At 50.2% G+C, this 16,336-nt stretch overlaps 7 protein-coding genes across 7 annotated transcripts; 5 read left to right on the top strand and 2 right to left on the bottom strand.

The window, feature by feature from the left end:
* Window positions 1–865: 865 nt before the first annotated feature.
* On the top strand, window positions 866–2,133 carry BBA_09774 (protein kinase domain-containing protein; the record flags this gene model as incomplete). The annotated part of the gene is made up of 2 exons (XM_008604871.1): window positions 866–1,286; window positions 1,349–2,133. The coding sequence occupies 2 exons, from the start codon at window positions 866–868 to the stop codon at window positions 2,131–2,133; spliced, it is 1,206 nt and encodes a 401-aa protein (XP_008603093.1).
* Window positions 2,134–2,364: 231 nt separating this feature from the next.
* On the top strand, window positions 2,365–4,047 carry BBA_09773 (Cytochrome P450 CYP620D1; the record flags this gene model as incomplete). Its single annotated transcript, XM_008604870.1, has 2 exons — window positions 2,365–2,888; window positions 2,958–4,047. The coding sequence occupies 2 exons, from the start codon at window positions 2,365–2,367 to the stop codon at window positions 4,045–4,047; spliced, it is 1,614 nt and encodes a 537-aa protein (XP_008603092.1).
* A 552-nt stretch (window positions 4,048–4,599) lies between these two features.
* BBA_09772 (uncharacterized protein) lies at window positions 4,600–5,938 on the top strand (the record flags this gene model as incomplete). Its single annotated transcript, XM_008604869.1, has 3 exons — window positions 4,600–4,848; window positions 4,990–5,283; window positions 5,600–5,938. 3 exons carry the CDS (start codon window positions 4,600–4,602, stop codon window positions 5,936–5,938), a joined length of 882 nt encoding a protein of 293 aa, XP_008603091.1.
* Window positions 5,939–6,403: 465 nt separating this feature from the next.
* BBA_09771 (FAD dependent oxidoreductase) lies at window positions 6,404–7,540 on the bottom strand (the record flags this gene model as incomplete). The annotated part of the gene is made up of 1 exon (XM_008604868.1): window positions 6,404–7,540. One exon carries the CDS (start codon window positions 7,538–7,540, stop codon window positions 6,404–6,406), a length of 1,137 nt encoding a protein of 378 aa, XP_008603090.1.
* Window positions 7,541–8,586: 1,046 nt separating this feature from the next.
* On the top strand, window positions 8,587–8,809 carry BBA_09770 (uncharacterized protein; the record flags this gene model as incomplete). Its single annotated transcript, XM_008604867.1, has 2 exons — window positions 8,587–8,672; window positions 8,722–8,809. 2 exons carry the CDS (start codon window positions 8,587–8,589, stop codon window positions 8,807–8,809), a joined length of 174 nt encoding a protein of 57 aa, XP_008603089.1.
* A 344-nt stretch (window positions 8,810–9,153) lies between these two features.
* BBA_09769 (fatty acid hydroxylase superfamily protein) lies at window positions 9,154–10,218 on the bottom strand (the record flags this gene model as incomplete). The annotated part of the gene is made up of 1 exon (XM_008604866.1): window positions 9,154–10,218. The coding sequence occupies one exon, from the start codon at window positions 10,216–10,218 to the stop codon at window positions 9,154–9,156; it is 1,065 nt and encodes a 354-aa protein (XP_008603088.1).
* A 4,530-nt stretch (window positions 10,219–14,748) lies between these two features.
* On the top strand, window positions 14,749–15,765 carry BBA_09768 (uncharacterized protein; the record flags this gene model as incomplete). Its single annotated transcript, XM_008604865.1, has 1 exon — window positions 14,749–15,765. One exon carries the CDS (start codon window positions 14,749–14,751, stop codon window positions 15,763–15,765), a length of 1,017 nt encoding a protein of 338 aa, XP_008603087.1.
* Between the last annotated feature and the right edge of the window lie 571 nt (window positions 15,766–16,336).

Here is a 16,336-nt window from a genome sequence, read left to right as displayed (position 1 = left end):
AAAAATAGGTAGATTATAAATAAGGTAAACCTTTATATTATCTATAATCTAGAAAATTAATTTATCTTTATATTATTTATAATCTAAAAAATTAAATCTTTATATTATCTATAATCTAGAAAATTAATTTATCTTTATATTATCTATAATCTAGAAAATTACTTTAAATATATTCTTCTTTTTTTATTATAAAAGGTAAAGAAGCCTTATATATTAATATTAGTTATTATAAATAATAAAAGTTATATATAGACTAAAAGAAGGTTATATTATATATATATATATTAGAGAAATCTTATTTTTATTATAAATTTAGAGGAATTAAGCTAATTAGGCTATTTAATACTTAAAATAAGCTAAGAAACTAAAAATATCATTTTTATATATACTAAATAAGTAAAACTTATAATAACCTTATTAACACTAAATTACCTTTATAAGCCTAGGTATTTAGGTTAAATCTTAATATAAGACTAATACTATAGCTAACTAGGTTATAATAAAGAAATTATAAGCTAGGGAAGTTAGAATTAATAATAATATATATATTTTAAGGTATTCTTATTATTTTAATAATTTTAATAATATTAAGCTTTTAAAAAGAGAAAGACTACTAGTATTATAGCTACTAGCTACCTTAATAAATATAGCCCTCTTATTAGCCTAAATTAATATTTAACCTACTTTTATACTTAGATTAATAGCTATAGGCTAAGGCCTGCCTAATAATAACAACTATAATTAAGAACACCAACTAACCTATAACGTGATACGTACGTACATTCCCTGACGGACCAACAAGTACAACTGGATCGAAGACGTCGAGACTCTCGAAAAATATGTTCCGGGTGGCTATCATCCAGTCATGATTGGAAATGTCCTCAAAAGTCGATATGAGATTGTGGCCAAGTTGGGCTATGGGGGGTTTTCGACCGTCTGGCTCGCACGGGACATTGAGCAATATACGTATGTCGCTCTCAAGATTGGCGTCTCTGACACCCGAACACATGAGACAACCGTGATGAAGGCGCTATCAGAATCCAAACCTAGCGTTTCGACAACATCTGTCGCGGCATCGGGAGCTGGCGCCATACCTGTGCCCCTCGACGAATTCACCGTGCATGGTTCCAACGGTACGCATCCCTGCTACACTACTGCTGTGGCAGAATGCAATATCAGAGACTGCTCTTCCTCGAGAATGTTCAAGTTGGACGTGGCCAGGGCTTTGGCACTCAAGCTCGTGTCAGCCGTGGCATACATGCACGACCAGGGCTATGTTCATGGTGGTGAGTCTAGACTTGCTTTATGCTTTGGCGCAAATGGTTAATTTTTATTCCCTCATATGTAGATATTCATCTCGGCAATGCAATGATCAAGCTCAACTCTGGCTTGAGCACCTTGTCTATCGACCAACTATACATACGCCCGCAGACAGAAGAGATATCCAGAGCTGATGAAGGCGCCCTGCCACCCAATGTTCCCGCAAGAGCAGTTCGGCCTCTCGATCTTGGCAAGCCGGCTTCTGAGATATCTTTGCAGGAAACCAACTTGCTTCTCATTGACTTTGGCGAATCCTTTGCACCAGCGGAAACTTTCCGTCCTTGCCAGGACTGCCGCTCCTATTTAGCCGCGCGGCCACCAGAATGTCGGTTCGAGCCATCATCGCCGCTCTCCTTCTCTGCCGATATTTGGTGTCTCGGAATCGCCCTCTGGGATCTCATAGCGATGAAACCTCTGTTCAATGACCAGCTTGTGCCGCCAGACTCTGTCGTTGCGCAGCAAGAGGATATCCTCGGGCCAATGCCGCCGCAGTGGTGGAAACAGTGGGAGAAGCGGCTCGAGTATTTCGACGCAGAGGGTAATTCCGCTCGAGGAAATGACGACACCTCTCCTCCACTTGATGAAGCCTTCAAAGTTTGGGGACAGAAATACAGGGCAAAGCGCAAGGCTGGCGTGTTACCACAAGATGAAGAAGCGGCCTTCATTTCCCTGCTGAGTCGGATGCTGTCTTTGGATCCGAGAGCTCGACCCTCGGCAAACGAAGTGCTTGCGTCGGAATGGATCAAGAACTGGGCGATGCCAAGCTTCGAGCAGAGTCTTGCGGGGACACCGGAACAGAATGCTATGCCCTAGTAGCCAGTGCATTTTCTAATAACAGTCATTTGTGAAATCAGTCGCGCCGGGGGCCTTGTGGCGACACTGGCAGGACTCGACAGCCTGACTGCACAAAACGTAGGTGGCTGCAGTGTCTAAGACTTACGCGTCGCCACCCGGAATGTCAGCTGCACCACCTTCAGGAAATATTCGTCCTCGTTTTCTTCTTTTTCTCTTCACTAGGCATGTCCAAGTCTGCGGACATTAAGGATGGCTGTCTCTATCTGGCTCACCTGGATCCTCATGGCTGTCGTCGGCTATCTCGTCTACAAAAAGTCAACAAGCGAGAAGAACAAGAGCAGGCTCCCGCCCGGGCCAAAGCCGATGCCTGTGCTAGGGAACATTAATGACTTGCCGCCGCCCGGAAAGCTCGAGTACCTGCACTGGCTGGAGCACAAGGATGTCCACGGACCCATTAGTTCCGTCACCATCATGGGCATGACGCTCATCATCATCCACGACAAAAAAGCCGCCCACGACCTGCTCGATCAGGTGGCGGCCAAGACGTCGGGACGGCCCGCAATGGTCATGGCCAACCAGCTGTGCGGCTATGAGGCTATTGTCGTCTGCCAGAGCTATACTTCCACGTTTCGTCGGTACCGCAAGTACCTGCACCGTGAGCTCGGCACCAAGGCGTCGGCGACGCAGTTCCAAGACGTCCAGGAGGTCGAGGTCGGCCGCCAGCTGGTGCGCGCGCTCAAACACCCGGAACAGTGGAAGGCGCATTTAAAAACGTGAGCACCATTGTCCTGTCGCTTACTCGAATCTGCTGCAGCCAGACCCCCCTAACTGCCTTTTTTTAGTACCGCCGCCGCTACGGTCCTCAAAATGGCCTACGGATATACCATTGAGCCTGACAAGCCCGACATGCTGGTCAATCTAATTGACCAGATGATGACCGAGTTCTCTCTTGCCGCCGTTCCCATGGCCTGGGCAGTCGACATTATTCCCGCCCTGCGCTACCTGCCCGAGGGCATTCCCGGCGTCGGATTCAAGGAGACAGCGCGCCGGTGGAAAAGGTCCATCCACGCATCCGGCTACATCCCCTACGACTTTGTCCGTCGCCAGATGGCCAGCTTCACCTCTCGGCCGTGCTACGTGTCCAAGCTCGTGCAGCAGCTCACGCACGAGAGCGCCGATGGCAAGCTAAGCGCCGAGGATGAGCATGCTATCATCTGGACCGCCGCTAGTTTGTACGGCGCCGCCGCCGACACCACCGTCATCACGCTCACAGCTTTTACCGCCGCCATGATCATGTTTCCCGAGGTGCAGCGCAAGGCCCAGGATGAGATTGACCGCGTCGTCGGCTCAGAGCGGCTGCCGACCTTTGCCGACCGCGAGAGCCTGCCGTACATTGACGCGCTCGTCAAGGAGGCCTCTCGCTGGTGGCCCATTTCGCCCATGGGCTTTCCCCATACGGCAACCGAGGATGTCGAGTACAGAGGCATGCATATCCCCAAAGGCTCGCTTCTCCTACCCGCCGTCTGGTGGTTCCTGCATGACCCCGATGTCTATGCCGACCCGGAGCGCTTTGACCCGGACCGGTTCCTCACGCCGCGCAGCGAGCCCGACCCGCGTACCGAGGCCTTTGGCTACGGTCGCCGCATCTGTCCCGGTCGCTTCTTTGCCGACTCGAGCTTGTTTATTAATATAGCCCAGACGCTCGCCACCTTTCAATTTACCAACAAGGTGGGAAGGGACGGCAAGGAGATTGACGTCAACGTCGAGGCACAGCCCGGCCTGCTGACGTACCCTGCCGAGTTTGAGTTTCAAATCTCCCCGAGGAGCGCCAAGCACGTCACTCTTATTGAGCAGTTTGAGCGCAAACATGCTTGGGAGGCCGGTGATGCAGAATTCCTTGACAACTTGGACAACTTTACAATGAGGAATTAGCTCCCTCTGTCAGTGATGGATAGAAATGGGGGAGCAGAAAATTTTTTTCACTTCGGGTCCCTTGTAGATGCGCTACAGGTAGTATTTCAGTAGCAAGGCATCTCAATTAACAGCCGGCTCTAGTCGACGGTCTCATGATCAACAGTTAATCAGCAGTCAGTCGAGTAGCAGCCGGTCAAGTAGCAGCCGGTCAATCAGCAGTAGGTTTAATTGACTGACTGTTGATTAACTGGCTGTTGATTGCCTGGCTGCTGGTCGACTGGCTGTTGTTCTTTACTGGCTGCTGATTATCTGGCAGTTGATTATCTGGCAGTTGATTCACTCGCTGTTCATTGAATCACTGTTGATTAATTGGCTGTTGATTGACCGGCTGCCGGTCAATTGGTTTTAAATACTTCCTCCTCTGCTCATTGAAGCTTGTATCACCGTCACCTCGTCCACCGCTATGTCCACCGGGGGTGAATCCTCCCCCACGAGCCAGCATAGCTGGTTTTCATAAGCCGTGTAATGTATGGCACCCATCAACAACCGCCGCCGCCCAAATACTCCGGGATGATCACCCAGCATCCGCGCCACGCCCTTTCCGTTGTCCGTGCCACACAGAGCGAGAAAGTCGTCGCAGCTAGCGTGAGCCAGCACAGCGGGTTCCTCAAACTTCAAATCGACCAAGACACGCGTCAACACCAGCCGCCGCCCAAATACTCCCGGATGATCACCGAGCATCCGCGCCACACCCTTTCCGTTATCTGTGCCACACAGAGCGAGAAAGTCGTCGCAGCTAGCTTCGAGCTGCATCGCCTGGTTTGTGGCGCTCAGTGACGACACGAAGGACCGCTTTCGTTTCGATGTTCACAGTACAGAGATCGGAAGCGCGTACTCGAGCCTCGCAAACGAAACGCCGCTGAGCGGCCGCTTGATAGTTGTGCTGGGGCTGCAAAGTAGTGCCCTCGCCAGGGTCCAGAGCGTTGCGCAGAGGACGGCGCCGGCGAGGACGGTCAAGTAATCGCAGACCAGCACGTACAAGACGATGGGGACGCTGTACTCGGCGTGCTCGCAACCGGTGAGCCACCAGCGGAAGGAGATGGTGCACCGGACGGGTTCGTTGTGCTGGCCTGCGAGCGGGGAGACGAGGACGACGATGGTGGCGGCGGCGGCGGCGGACTGGGGCGCGTTGTTGTGGACGTCGAGATGCGTGGCGAGCGCATTGCGCTGCCCATGTTAGTCGTGATGCCTGGCGTATGCGACTGATGACGAACCTTCTTTACCCTTTTTTTTTTTTTTTTTTTTTTTTGGCTCGACGCCAAGAAGGCTGGCGAACCAATGACAACTTCAAGCTCAACCGCTGTCCGAAATGTCTAGAGATAGGTCTCTACCGAGAGCTTTTCCAGACAGTAGCTTTCCCCTACCCGCCACGGGGAGGCAGTCGACAATGGGTAGGATAAGTATTTGAGCGAAAAAGCAAACCCAGAAAAGCAAAACGCCAAGTGCCGAAAAACAATTTAAAGATCTTTCAACAAGAAATCTCCCCAGACACTATCCATAATCGATATAGGCACGCCTTGACGATTCAATCGCCGCAGGCCTCTCCTCGACATCCACCACTGAAAGTAGATGCCGTCGGGCAGCCTCAACGGCGCTCAGAGCAGCTCACAAACGCATACCAGCAGCCTTCATGGCCTGCCTGGCAGAAGCATACCCGGGGGACGACGGGATGCGTGAGTTTCTGCCTGGCAACGGAATCTTTCGAGACGTACAACGACAATATCTAATTCTTGTTTTGGAGGCTGCCAGATCACGAATTGCACCGGCCTTTGGCTCGTTTGGCGCGGACGGTGGCGCTGGCGGCGACACTTGCGATGATGAGAAGGTTTGTGAGGCCTTGGAGGGCTAAAAGGCGTCTTCTTGGAGCCAGCGAAGCTCGAACGGTTGCAGGAATGAGATGATGATGATGGGCTTGACGCAGAACATTGAGTGCCATGCGGGGGAAGACGCCGGTCAGTTGAATGTGAGACGGCATGCGAGAGGCGGCGACGGCCCGGTTGCGAGGGCCGAAAATCTGAATTTTCAACACTCCGCTTCACTTCCATGGGAGAAGGGTCCATCTAGTGATTCCATCAAATTCTGTGGCTAAGAACGTTACCAGTAGTACGGAGTACGGATACTGATCAACTATAATTGTCATCTATCATCATCTGCTGTATCGCCTGCATCGTCTGCTTCTGCTGCATCATCGTGGCCCAGGATATATTATGAGGATGACTTTATGAATTATCTAATCATGTTCAATTTTCATGTTCATTTGTTATTAATGTACTGACGCTAATAATCAGCAATATCAGGCAATATACCCGACTGATTAGTCGTCGCCGACACCACTTGGCACACCAAACTTGGACAAGTCATCGGTACTCTTTCCGTCAATAGCGAGCTCGGCCAGATTTCTTCCAATTGCCGGCGCAAACTTGAAAGCATGGGCCGCTCCGAGGGCCAGAATGACGCTCGGGTGCTTCTTTAGAGCACCCAGAATAAACTGTCTATCTGGTGTAATTGTGTATTGGCAAGTCACTGTGCGCAAAGGCTCCCGCGCCTTGTCTGGAATAAAGTCCTCTAGGAAAGAACACAAGTCTTTCAAAATCTTTGGCGACTGGACAAAGGTTCGTTCTTGAGGACTCATCAGGTTCATGGCGCAGTCCTGTCCGACCTTGAACGTAGGCTCGCCGTACACGGGAAATCCGTAAAAGCATGGGTCAGCGTGCCAGATCCAGACAGGAAACCGGCTAGACTCGAACGCTGACACATCAGTGGGCTTGAAGTAGGTGACTTGCTCTTGTGAAACCTGGAGAGGCATCTCGACTCCCAGAGGAGCAATCAGCTCGTTTGTCCAAGCATCTGTTGCCAGAATAATCTTCTTCGCAGAGAATGTGCCGCTTGGTGTCTCGATGACAACATTGCCGTCTTTCGGGACGATTGACGTTACAGGCGTGAGCTCTCTGATTTCTGCACCATTCGCTCGAGCCAAATGCTGCATGGCCATGACAGCCTTGGCTGCATGGACTATGCCAGAGTCGGCAGTGTAGACGACCTTCACCGTATCGGCGATGCTATACTGCGGCCATCTTTGGCCCACTTGTTCCGACGTCAAAAGCTCGTAGGGAATGTCGTTTTGTTCCAAGCTCGTGGCAAAGGACTCGGCAGAGAGAGGCCCGCCTTCTGGTAGAAACACCAGGCCGCCGGTGATGTTGGTCAGCTTTTGCCCCGCGGCTTCCTCCAGTGCAGCCCAGTCCTTGTATGCAGATTTGGCCAAGGCCACATATTGGGGCGCCTCGTACGACGTCCTGATGATGCGTGATGTATCGTGGGAGGCGCCGCGGACGTGACCAAACTCGAATTGTTCAAAGCCAATGACTTTGACGCCTCTCCGGGCAGCGTGATATGCAGCGGCGCTTCCCAGGACTCCAAGTCCAACGACGGCAACATCGTACTCAGTATTCATGGTGGGTTTTTTTCCGCATATATCACCTCTCTATCGAAAAAAAAAAAAGCCGAACAAGCCTCTAAGAATAATCGAGGAAGAGCTGCTGCACACCAGTGCCGGAGCCCGAGATGCTGGGAGCTCCAACCTTTTTAAAGTCAAGGGCTCTAGGAGGTAGGAGCGGCTTCTTTGTCCTCGTCTCCGACAACGCAACACAGGGTCAGCTGCATTTCTCACGGCGGGCTTGGATTGGCGCCATGTTGCCTCGACGAGTTACTGATGCCGAACCTGCGCCGGGTTCCAGGCCAGCCCAAGCCACTAATAATGACTTGGCCCTCCCACCATCTCGTGGACACACATCAGTTGCCAAGCGATGTTGGTGTTGTTGGGTGCCGATCGGGTACAGTCGCAGCGACATGATGTCCATATTTACGTGCTACGTAAGTGTTGAGGCCATGGCGAAAATTCTGTGTTTTTAATCATCCAACACGATTTTCACGCCACGATAACAAGCATAAAGGCCATGATAGATGGTTTGTAATTGGTTGGTGCGCTGCGCTCGCACATGGGCGGACTGCCCGCAAGCAGAGCTGTTGAAGAATACAAAAGCATTGAGAGGGTCGGTCGTCCGTCCTTGCAGCAAAGGTCAAGATGATGCTAACATGGAGGATAAATATGGATTTTAGTTTAGTTTTTTTCCAATTTCTAGCGAGAGATACGTAGAGTTATACTAGCTCGCCAAAGAATTTCGGCATGGCCGATTATGGTGGTTCTCAAGCCTGCCAATGGACTGCAGACGAAGTAGTGCTGAAACTCGAGCACTACTTACTGTCAGTGTGAGGCCGATTTCTACTGACCCCGTATCGCATGCCATGAGCCCCGAAAAAAGATTGTTGCTTCTTAGCAACTGCCGTTTGGTAGGGAAACGCGCGGGGTAGCTCGATCACGAGACAAGTCAAAATGTGGCAAACCTCCCCCCCCCCTTCCCCGCACTCTGTATCTTGATTGAACATGTCCATCACTCAACCGATTCAATTCAACAGACACAGAAAAACAATCATTCAAAAATGCCTTCTTCTTCTGAAGTCGCAAAAGCCAAATATCAGGCCATGCTTGAGCAGGCCAAGATCAATAATGCCCATCGTAAATATACGTGGGGGGGTGTGTTAAAACTCCTAGCGGCAGTGCTAACTGAAACCCAGATCGGACGAACCGCATGGTGACGACTCGCCACCCGTCGACGGGAACCTGCGAGATAACAAACTCGATTTCTCGTCGCACAAGTCATAGCAGTGCTGACGCATCGACGGGACGTTTTCGTACATTTCTCAAGAATTTAATTTCTCCGCCAGGCTACTAAAGGGACAGACAGAACAAGCGCAACGAGCTGCGCTGAGCCACCAGTTTGTAGTAATACTTGAACAATTACGAGGAGGGAATATTCGAACCTTTCCAGTCGTTTTTCGGAACGTATGTATTCTCTGTAATAAAATCCAAATCTAAAAAACATTTGCTCGCTAAGCCCATCACTGTGCCTGAATCCAACGTGGGAATCAGGCCGGTCTGTTTCTCTTTTATTTTATTTTCTTTTCTTTGCTTTCTTTCCTTGCCCAAGTCCCCCGAATCCCCAGTTCCTACAACAGCGGAAACGAAGCAATGTCATCATAGTTTACATTATTCTCCTTGCACTCGATGCGATCGGCGCATGTTCCAAACACCGTGTCCCACACGCGACTCTGCTTGCCATAGTTGTGGCTGCTCTTCCAGCCCGTCCGATGGTGCAGGTCGTGGTCCTCCAGCGCCAGCTCGACCCCAAAGTAGCCCAAAATGCCATCAATGAGCGAAGCCGCGTGGAGATGGACGCGCAGGCCAGAGTGGCCCAGAAGCTCCGTGAACCACACGTACATGTGGCACATCCAAAAGGCGTAAAAGTTGAGCTCCAGCCCGATAAACTTCATCGAGTAGAATGCCAGAAACGGAATGACGGCAATGTCAAAAATCTCCTGCTCAGTGTCGGCAAAGATTGTCAGGAGCGCATTGGGGTGCTTGGTGAGGTGGTGGGTGCGGTGAAACTTCCACAGAAACGGAACCTCGTGCATCAGGCGGTGGTACCAGTAGAACCAAAAGTCGGTCACGATCGGGTACAGCGCGGCCTGGAGCGGCAGCAGGTACAGGTTCAGCGACTCCGGGTTGAGGCCGGTGCGGTAGGCGAGCAGGATCAGGATCGCTGGGCGAAACGTAATGGCAGCGAGCAGCGAGTCGGCCACCTTTCTGACCGTGGCGTCGGGCACGCCGTCGCGGGCGTGCTTGTCCCCGTCGAGGTAGCCGTGGCGATGGCCAAGACGTCGCAGCATGCGGAGCTCGTGAACGGCAAACGTGGACAGGGCGAAGCCATAGTACAGGTAGGCAACGGCAATGTGCATGTTGCGTCCGGTGAGGGTGTGAAAGATGTGATGACCGAGGATCGGTAGTGCGCCCCAGACAATGATGAAGACGTTCATCTGCCAGTTTGGCATGTACGGAACAGGCTCGCTCTTTTGGTGAACGGGGACGGGAACGTCGAGATACGACTGGTGCAAGTCAAAGATGCCAAAGAAGTGGTGAGCCATGGTCCACCCATCCTTGTTGGGATCCAGTCGCCATGTCGACTTGAGGGAGTCTTTGGGGTTGCGCTGTATCGTCGTAGTTGTCGTTGCCATTTTGGACTCGGTTTTAGTAAAGAAAAGACAAAATCAATAGTTGAAGGTCTCTCTCGAGTCCCGGGGGGACCGTTCAGACTTATAAGAGCCAGACACCGTACCCAGCGTGGCGGAGACGGGGGCGATTCTGTGTCCTATTGATGCGGCACTAATAACCAACTTGGTTTAGGGTTGTCTCCATCATCGCCGCAGAAATCAGAAAAAGCCGCGACATAATTAGCCCATTACGGGGTGAACGGAGTCCGTTCAGCGGGCTGATGAGGGGATAAACTAAACTCACATGTGATGTGGACTCGGCCTTTCCCCGCCTCTCTCCGCTAAAAAAGTATGCATCGAATCAATCTAGTTACAAGGGCTTCCCCCAACAAAAGAAGTCGTCGATTTTCAGTACTAGTTTCAGAAACGCCGACACGTGGTAATAGCATGTACCTAGAATGTCCTGGGCGTCTGACTCGATTGAGCTGCAACGACCAAAAGTGCCATACCAAACTCTGTCGCTCATTTTCTAAAAAATGACCAATCATGCATACCGTCTTCACCTTTTTCCTCTGGCTGTCATCTCATCTCAATAGAGTCCGGGTAAAGTCGACATTGGTGCAGTTACTGGACTACTTACACCCTCTCTCTGTTCTTCAGCGTCCAGACTTTGCCCCAACAATAAACATCATACGTGTCAGAATACCAAAGCATGTTTTCATGTGATTGTGGAAACAATACACAACAATCAATCTCAACTCCTCCATGCTCAGGTACAGCTACGGATCCCCCGAATATGTGGCTGGCTCTGGGCTGCCCCGTTTCCGTTCGCTTCATCGTCAGAGCGGGCATCACCTGATAACATACACTCCACCAAATAATTGTTGTGTTTTATTATGGCACAGGCCCATGTGCGTGGTGCGCCGCTAGATGCGCGCAAGGTATTGGTCTGGCTGCCACAAGTCTCTGGGTGTCAGCGCTTCGCGATACCCGTAAAACGGGCCGAGCGGAGGCGTCTAAGCCTCCGCCTCCGTTCGCCGGACTCAAATTACCAGCAGAAATTCGAATTCTTGTACCGGAAGAATCGGAAATGGTTCGGAATCGTGGGTCTTCAGGTCTCTGAACACAGCCCTCAATTAATTGATACAAAATTACAGACTGACGACCTGGGCATGTGACTGTGTAAAGCCTGTACGTCATTGGACGTCATCCAGAACTTTGGTGTCACGGCACTCAACGCAAAGGTTGATTCCCAAAAATTAGTAAAATTCATGCAGGGAGACATTTAAAAACGGTTTAATTGTCGCGACGTCTTCATGTGAAAATGCTGCCTGCTGCGTTCTGCATCAAGACCTGTTGTGTGACTCATGGCCTTTTCCTCAACGCGGCCCATGGAAACATTTTTTTCGCCTGCTCACCATCTTTTGCCCGCACTTTTGGCAGTCGGGATAGTAGCAGCCCAAAGTATCTAAATTTTTTTGCCTGCAACAAGTATCTTGAGTCTGTCTTGTGTCCCGTCAGCACGAGTGTCAGCTGTTGGCGACAATCACTAGTCCATGCGAGCCATCACCAGCATGCGGCAACTAGATATTGGCTTGCGAACCCATAGAGACGATAACAATTACTACTAATTAGATAGTTCACATGCGAACTAGGCTGCAGCACATGCAGAGGGCCTTGAATCCAAGTCCATGTATGGAGTAGCTTACGCTCCTTTTGCACGGCGGCATCGGCTGCATTGTTGACCGCCACGGAGTGCCATGTTCTGAGCTGTGCCTGTGGGGTACAGAATTCAAAGACTGGGCTGCTCAGAACATGGTGATTTGATTGAAAGCCATGACCCGGAGTTAGAGAGGTACTGGATTGCAGAAAAAGACGCCCGTCGGAGTACTTCACTTGATCAGCTCACAAGAAGAGACGTGGAAGTTGCGGGGATGACATTATGGCCGATGGAATAGGAGCATACAACAATGAGTGTGCTCTGCCAGGGGTTTTTAATCTTCTCTGGAGGTCCTAGTACTACTATGTGCAGCCGGAACACGGGTGATGGACCCATGTCGACGTCCATCTGGTCTGAATCTTTGCGCCGTGACAAAAGGCGCACCATCGTTGCCCATCACCGCGGCCAAACTTGCCCGTTCCACGGCAACTGTAGCATGTTTCTTCTACATAGACTGGCTTTTCTATTTGCATCGCGCCGGTTCCCGCGCAGTGGCTGCAGACCGTCTTTGGCTGCGATGGAAGGTCTGGCTCTGATGGAGGGTTCGGCTGCGCTGGAGGAAGCATTGTTGGCGTGATGATATTCTGTCTTCTCAACTTGAAAGATACCTCGTCAGTTGATGGGACTTTATCAACAGCTTAGACATGATATAGCTTACGAGAGCCTCGGCTTGTTTAGGTTGACTTGGAAGAGGTGGGTGCTCTCGGGGCACGCCTGCTGGCGAGGATACTGTATACTGGGAGTCAACCGAGTTCAAGTCACAGAAAGATAGTTCCATCGCATAATAAATAATGCTTTCGAAAAATGTTGTCAGTCATATGTGCCATTGTCGTACCAGTGCTCGCTGAATAACTGGTGTCATCAGAGCCAAACCTCTACGCCTTGCAATCTAGCTATGCGCAAAGGCTATGCACGATTGGCAGATGCACAATTTGGATATATGATATACTGCACCATGATTGCACCAGTTTGAGGCTTGGAGTTCGTATTGCTACTCATACCTCGTCGTGCGACTACCAGAATCTGGCCCTGGGCCGTGTGCAACCCAAATAGCCAACTAGCCTCACAGACTGGATGGCTGAGAATGCGTAGTCAGCCCAATATTGAAGTAGCATTCATGCACTGATGCCAATGGTCAAGACAGCTGTTGAGTACATTGGGTTCGTTTGCTCAAAATTGCGGCATTGCTTCACTGTCACGCCCTGCCTTTCCACCACCATTAGAACTACCATGACAGGTATGACCAACTAACACTCATTTCGCTCTTTTTTCGCCTCCATTTCCTGTATACTGCGGCCCAACTCATTGAATAGCGACTACCCGTCGGTTGCCTCAATTTTTTTGCATATGGCGAGCAGAATGCATCAAAATGTGATATACCCTTTCCATTACAGGATGCTCAGAGTGCTGTACATGTCGCAGTACAGGTGAGATGCTTGGTGCAATACACAAAAAAAAAAAGAAATTAGAGCCATAGCAAGCTATACTATGGCCATCCTGTCATGTCATCATCCATACCAAACAGCTCATAACCTATGAAATCTGGGTAAAACTCAATATTAGGTAAATCTTAGGTATAGTGAGGAGAGTTTGCTGTAGTGTCGGGCAGATGATTTGGGCGTAGCTTTTGAAGCTGGAATGAAAAGACATCACCCAGTAAGTGCGCAACATAACATAGTAGTCTACATTAACTAATATTGCTGCTACTTGTTAGAAGATAATAATGATATACTTTGTTGGGCTTGTGGATGCACGCATAGAACCTAGAGAATACATCATCATTATCCCCTCTTCTCTGATAAGTGGTAACACTATTCTACCCAGACCATGTTTTTCATTAATTATTATTATATCATTAATAGACACTAGTCATCAAATTTTATTAAGACACCAGCCAGAAGGCACCAGACCGTCAGCAACCAGCCACAGAGCACCAGAGACTTCCACCAGCTTTAACGCACCAGGGCCTCGCCCACCAGGACCAACATCAAGATCATCAGCCACGAGCACCAGCACCAGCCAGAACACCAAACATAAAAGGCCAGAGAGCCCAGGCCAGAGAGCCCAGGCCAGAGAGCCCAGGCCAGAGAGCCACCACATTTTAATTCAAGCCACAAACCAAAGAGCAATAAGCCAAAGAGCAATAAGCTATAGAGCAAACAAGACACACAGAATCGTGGCATTAAAGTCCTTAAGAAAGGTGCCTGGGAATTTAAATATACATAATTATAGGACCTCAAAAACGAGGACTTTTTTTTTTTTTTTGTCAGGCGGCACCTGTTGGGCCTGTGGAGGGACACACAGAACCTAGAGAAAACATCATCATTATCCCCTCTTCTCTGACATGTTGTTGTAGGCCAGTGGCCAGCCACCGGCCACACCTAACAAACAGGATACACACAATAAATGGTAAATTTGCTCACCTTGCCGCTGATTATGGAATTGCGGCTACCTTAGAGTTTAACTTTTTTATGATTAAATAAGATGTGGCGCGGGCTAGAATTCTTTTTTTTTTTTTTTTTTTTTAGGCAGTTACGTACTCTGGTACTCACCATGGGAACCAAGAAACTACTTATAAAAGGCTACCAGCTCCCAAGTTTGGCAACAACAAAGCGACTTGTGGCTTGTCTGTATACACCATCAATTTTTCTCATCAATTTTTCTCATCAATTTTCAACGATAATTCTTAGCAAATGGCGATTCCATCCGTTATAAGAGCCCGTCTACAAGCACCAAAGCACTCGGATGGAGGTTACTCATCGAGCGTGACCTGTGGCCACCGCGTAACACTGTGCCATCCAGGGTACCCTGACAAACGCAGCACTTTACTCATTATGCCGGCGCTCGATGCGTACAAGAAGCAAGGCTCAGATGAAGATGGATCGGATGGCCAGATAGGCTTCGGCCTGCATCATGAGACGGCTCGTGTCGCATGTGCCATTGTGGCCAACTGTCGTTGGGATGGCTTCCTCTCCGAGGATAAGGCAGCTGGTGCCAGGCCTGTTCAGATTGGTCCAGACGACCTTTTGCTCGGAAGCAACTACTACTTCCACGTCCCGAACAGCGTTGGCGACATGAATCCCGAGCCGTATCCTATCGTCCCTTCCTTTGCACATTTCCAATTCCCACACAATAACTTGCCGCCCACGTGGAAAGCATCATCAATCCCGCTCGAGACCACAACCAACTCCGTCCACGCGCGCGATGTCTCGTGTCGTATTACCTTGTCCACGCTTGGTACCGAGATAGCACACCTCATCCCGCGCCGCGAAAATTCCTGGTTTGCTAGCAATGAAATGGGTCGGTACTCGTCGCCAACCCTGGCTGCCACAGCCACTCTCACCGGTGACGCACGCAATGCTATTTTGCTCTGTTCCAACATTCATTCTACCTTTGATCAGCGTCGTTTTGTCTTCGTTCCGAAGCATGGCTCCTGGGTGATACACGTTATTTCCGGTACGCCCAAGGACGAGTTACCCGCTGTCTATCACAATGCCCAGCCACAGCAGCTATCAGGTATAGCAGTCGAATATTTGTTTGCGCGCTTTGCGTGGACAGTGCTCTCTTCAGGCATGTTTCTACACACTGGCGTCTCCCGCCGTCTGATCACTCTGCGGCAAGAAGACGGTGTGTCAGGTGTGAGCGATGTGTCTGGGGAGGAGTGCCGCACCTTGTTTGCGCCTATTTTGGGGTCCAAGAGTTGCAACAACAGCCCAAGAAAGCGCGTACGGGAGGATGAAGAAGCGGCGGATATATCAGAGGAGGACGACGACCTCGACGAGCTTGACGATTCTGACGCTTCTGTGTGGGATACGCGCGGGCGGTCCCGGAAACGGGCATTTTATGGTTAGAACCCATTTGGTCTTCGGCGTCTGCTTGTAAACACTGACGGGGTGCATTAATAAATAATAAAAGCGAGTACTTCTGTCTATCTCTGTGGCCGATGGCTCCTGAAGGGTCCCCCTAGTGGGCTACGTGACAATGCCGCCGTCTGTATGCTAGCTACCAGCAAGATACCCTCTGTGTCTCATGGTCTCATTTCGTCATAAGCTCACACTCCATTGAATCCCCAGTAATAAAGCAAGATATCCTCTGTGTCTCATTCTTCTTGTCCCCCAGGCATTTCGCTCCCATTCTCCCTTGTTCTCTAGGCATCTCGCTCCCATTCTCTCTCTCTCTCTCTCTCTCTCTCTCTCATGGACTGTGCAATTTGTCACCCCACCAATGCTTGGCGTATTTTGCGGCCTGCTGGTCATCCTGGGGCAGCATCTCCCCGAGTGTCTCTTGGTTGGCGGCTATCGCCACAGCCCACTCTCTTGGGATGAGGGGGTGCAGGGTCCTGATGGCTCTGGCCTCCCGTAGCCACCTACTGTTGGTGAACATGCTGGACGTGAATTGGGGTCGCAGCAGACGGGACATGAC

This window comes from Beauveria bassiana (genome assembly GCF_000280675.1).
Source record: "Beauveria bassiana ARSEF 2860 unplaced genomic scaffold BBA_S00066, whole genome shotgun sequence".
In the NCBI taxonomy this organism is placed as follows: Eukaryota; Fungi; Ascomycota; class Sordariomycetes; order Hypocreales; family Cordycipitaceae; genus Beauveria; species Beauveria bassiana.
Note: the sequence above shows the minus strand (reverse complement) of the source record. Positions and strands in the feature narration are given on the sequence as shown.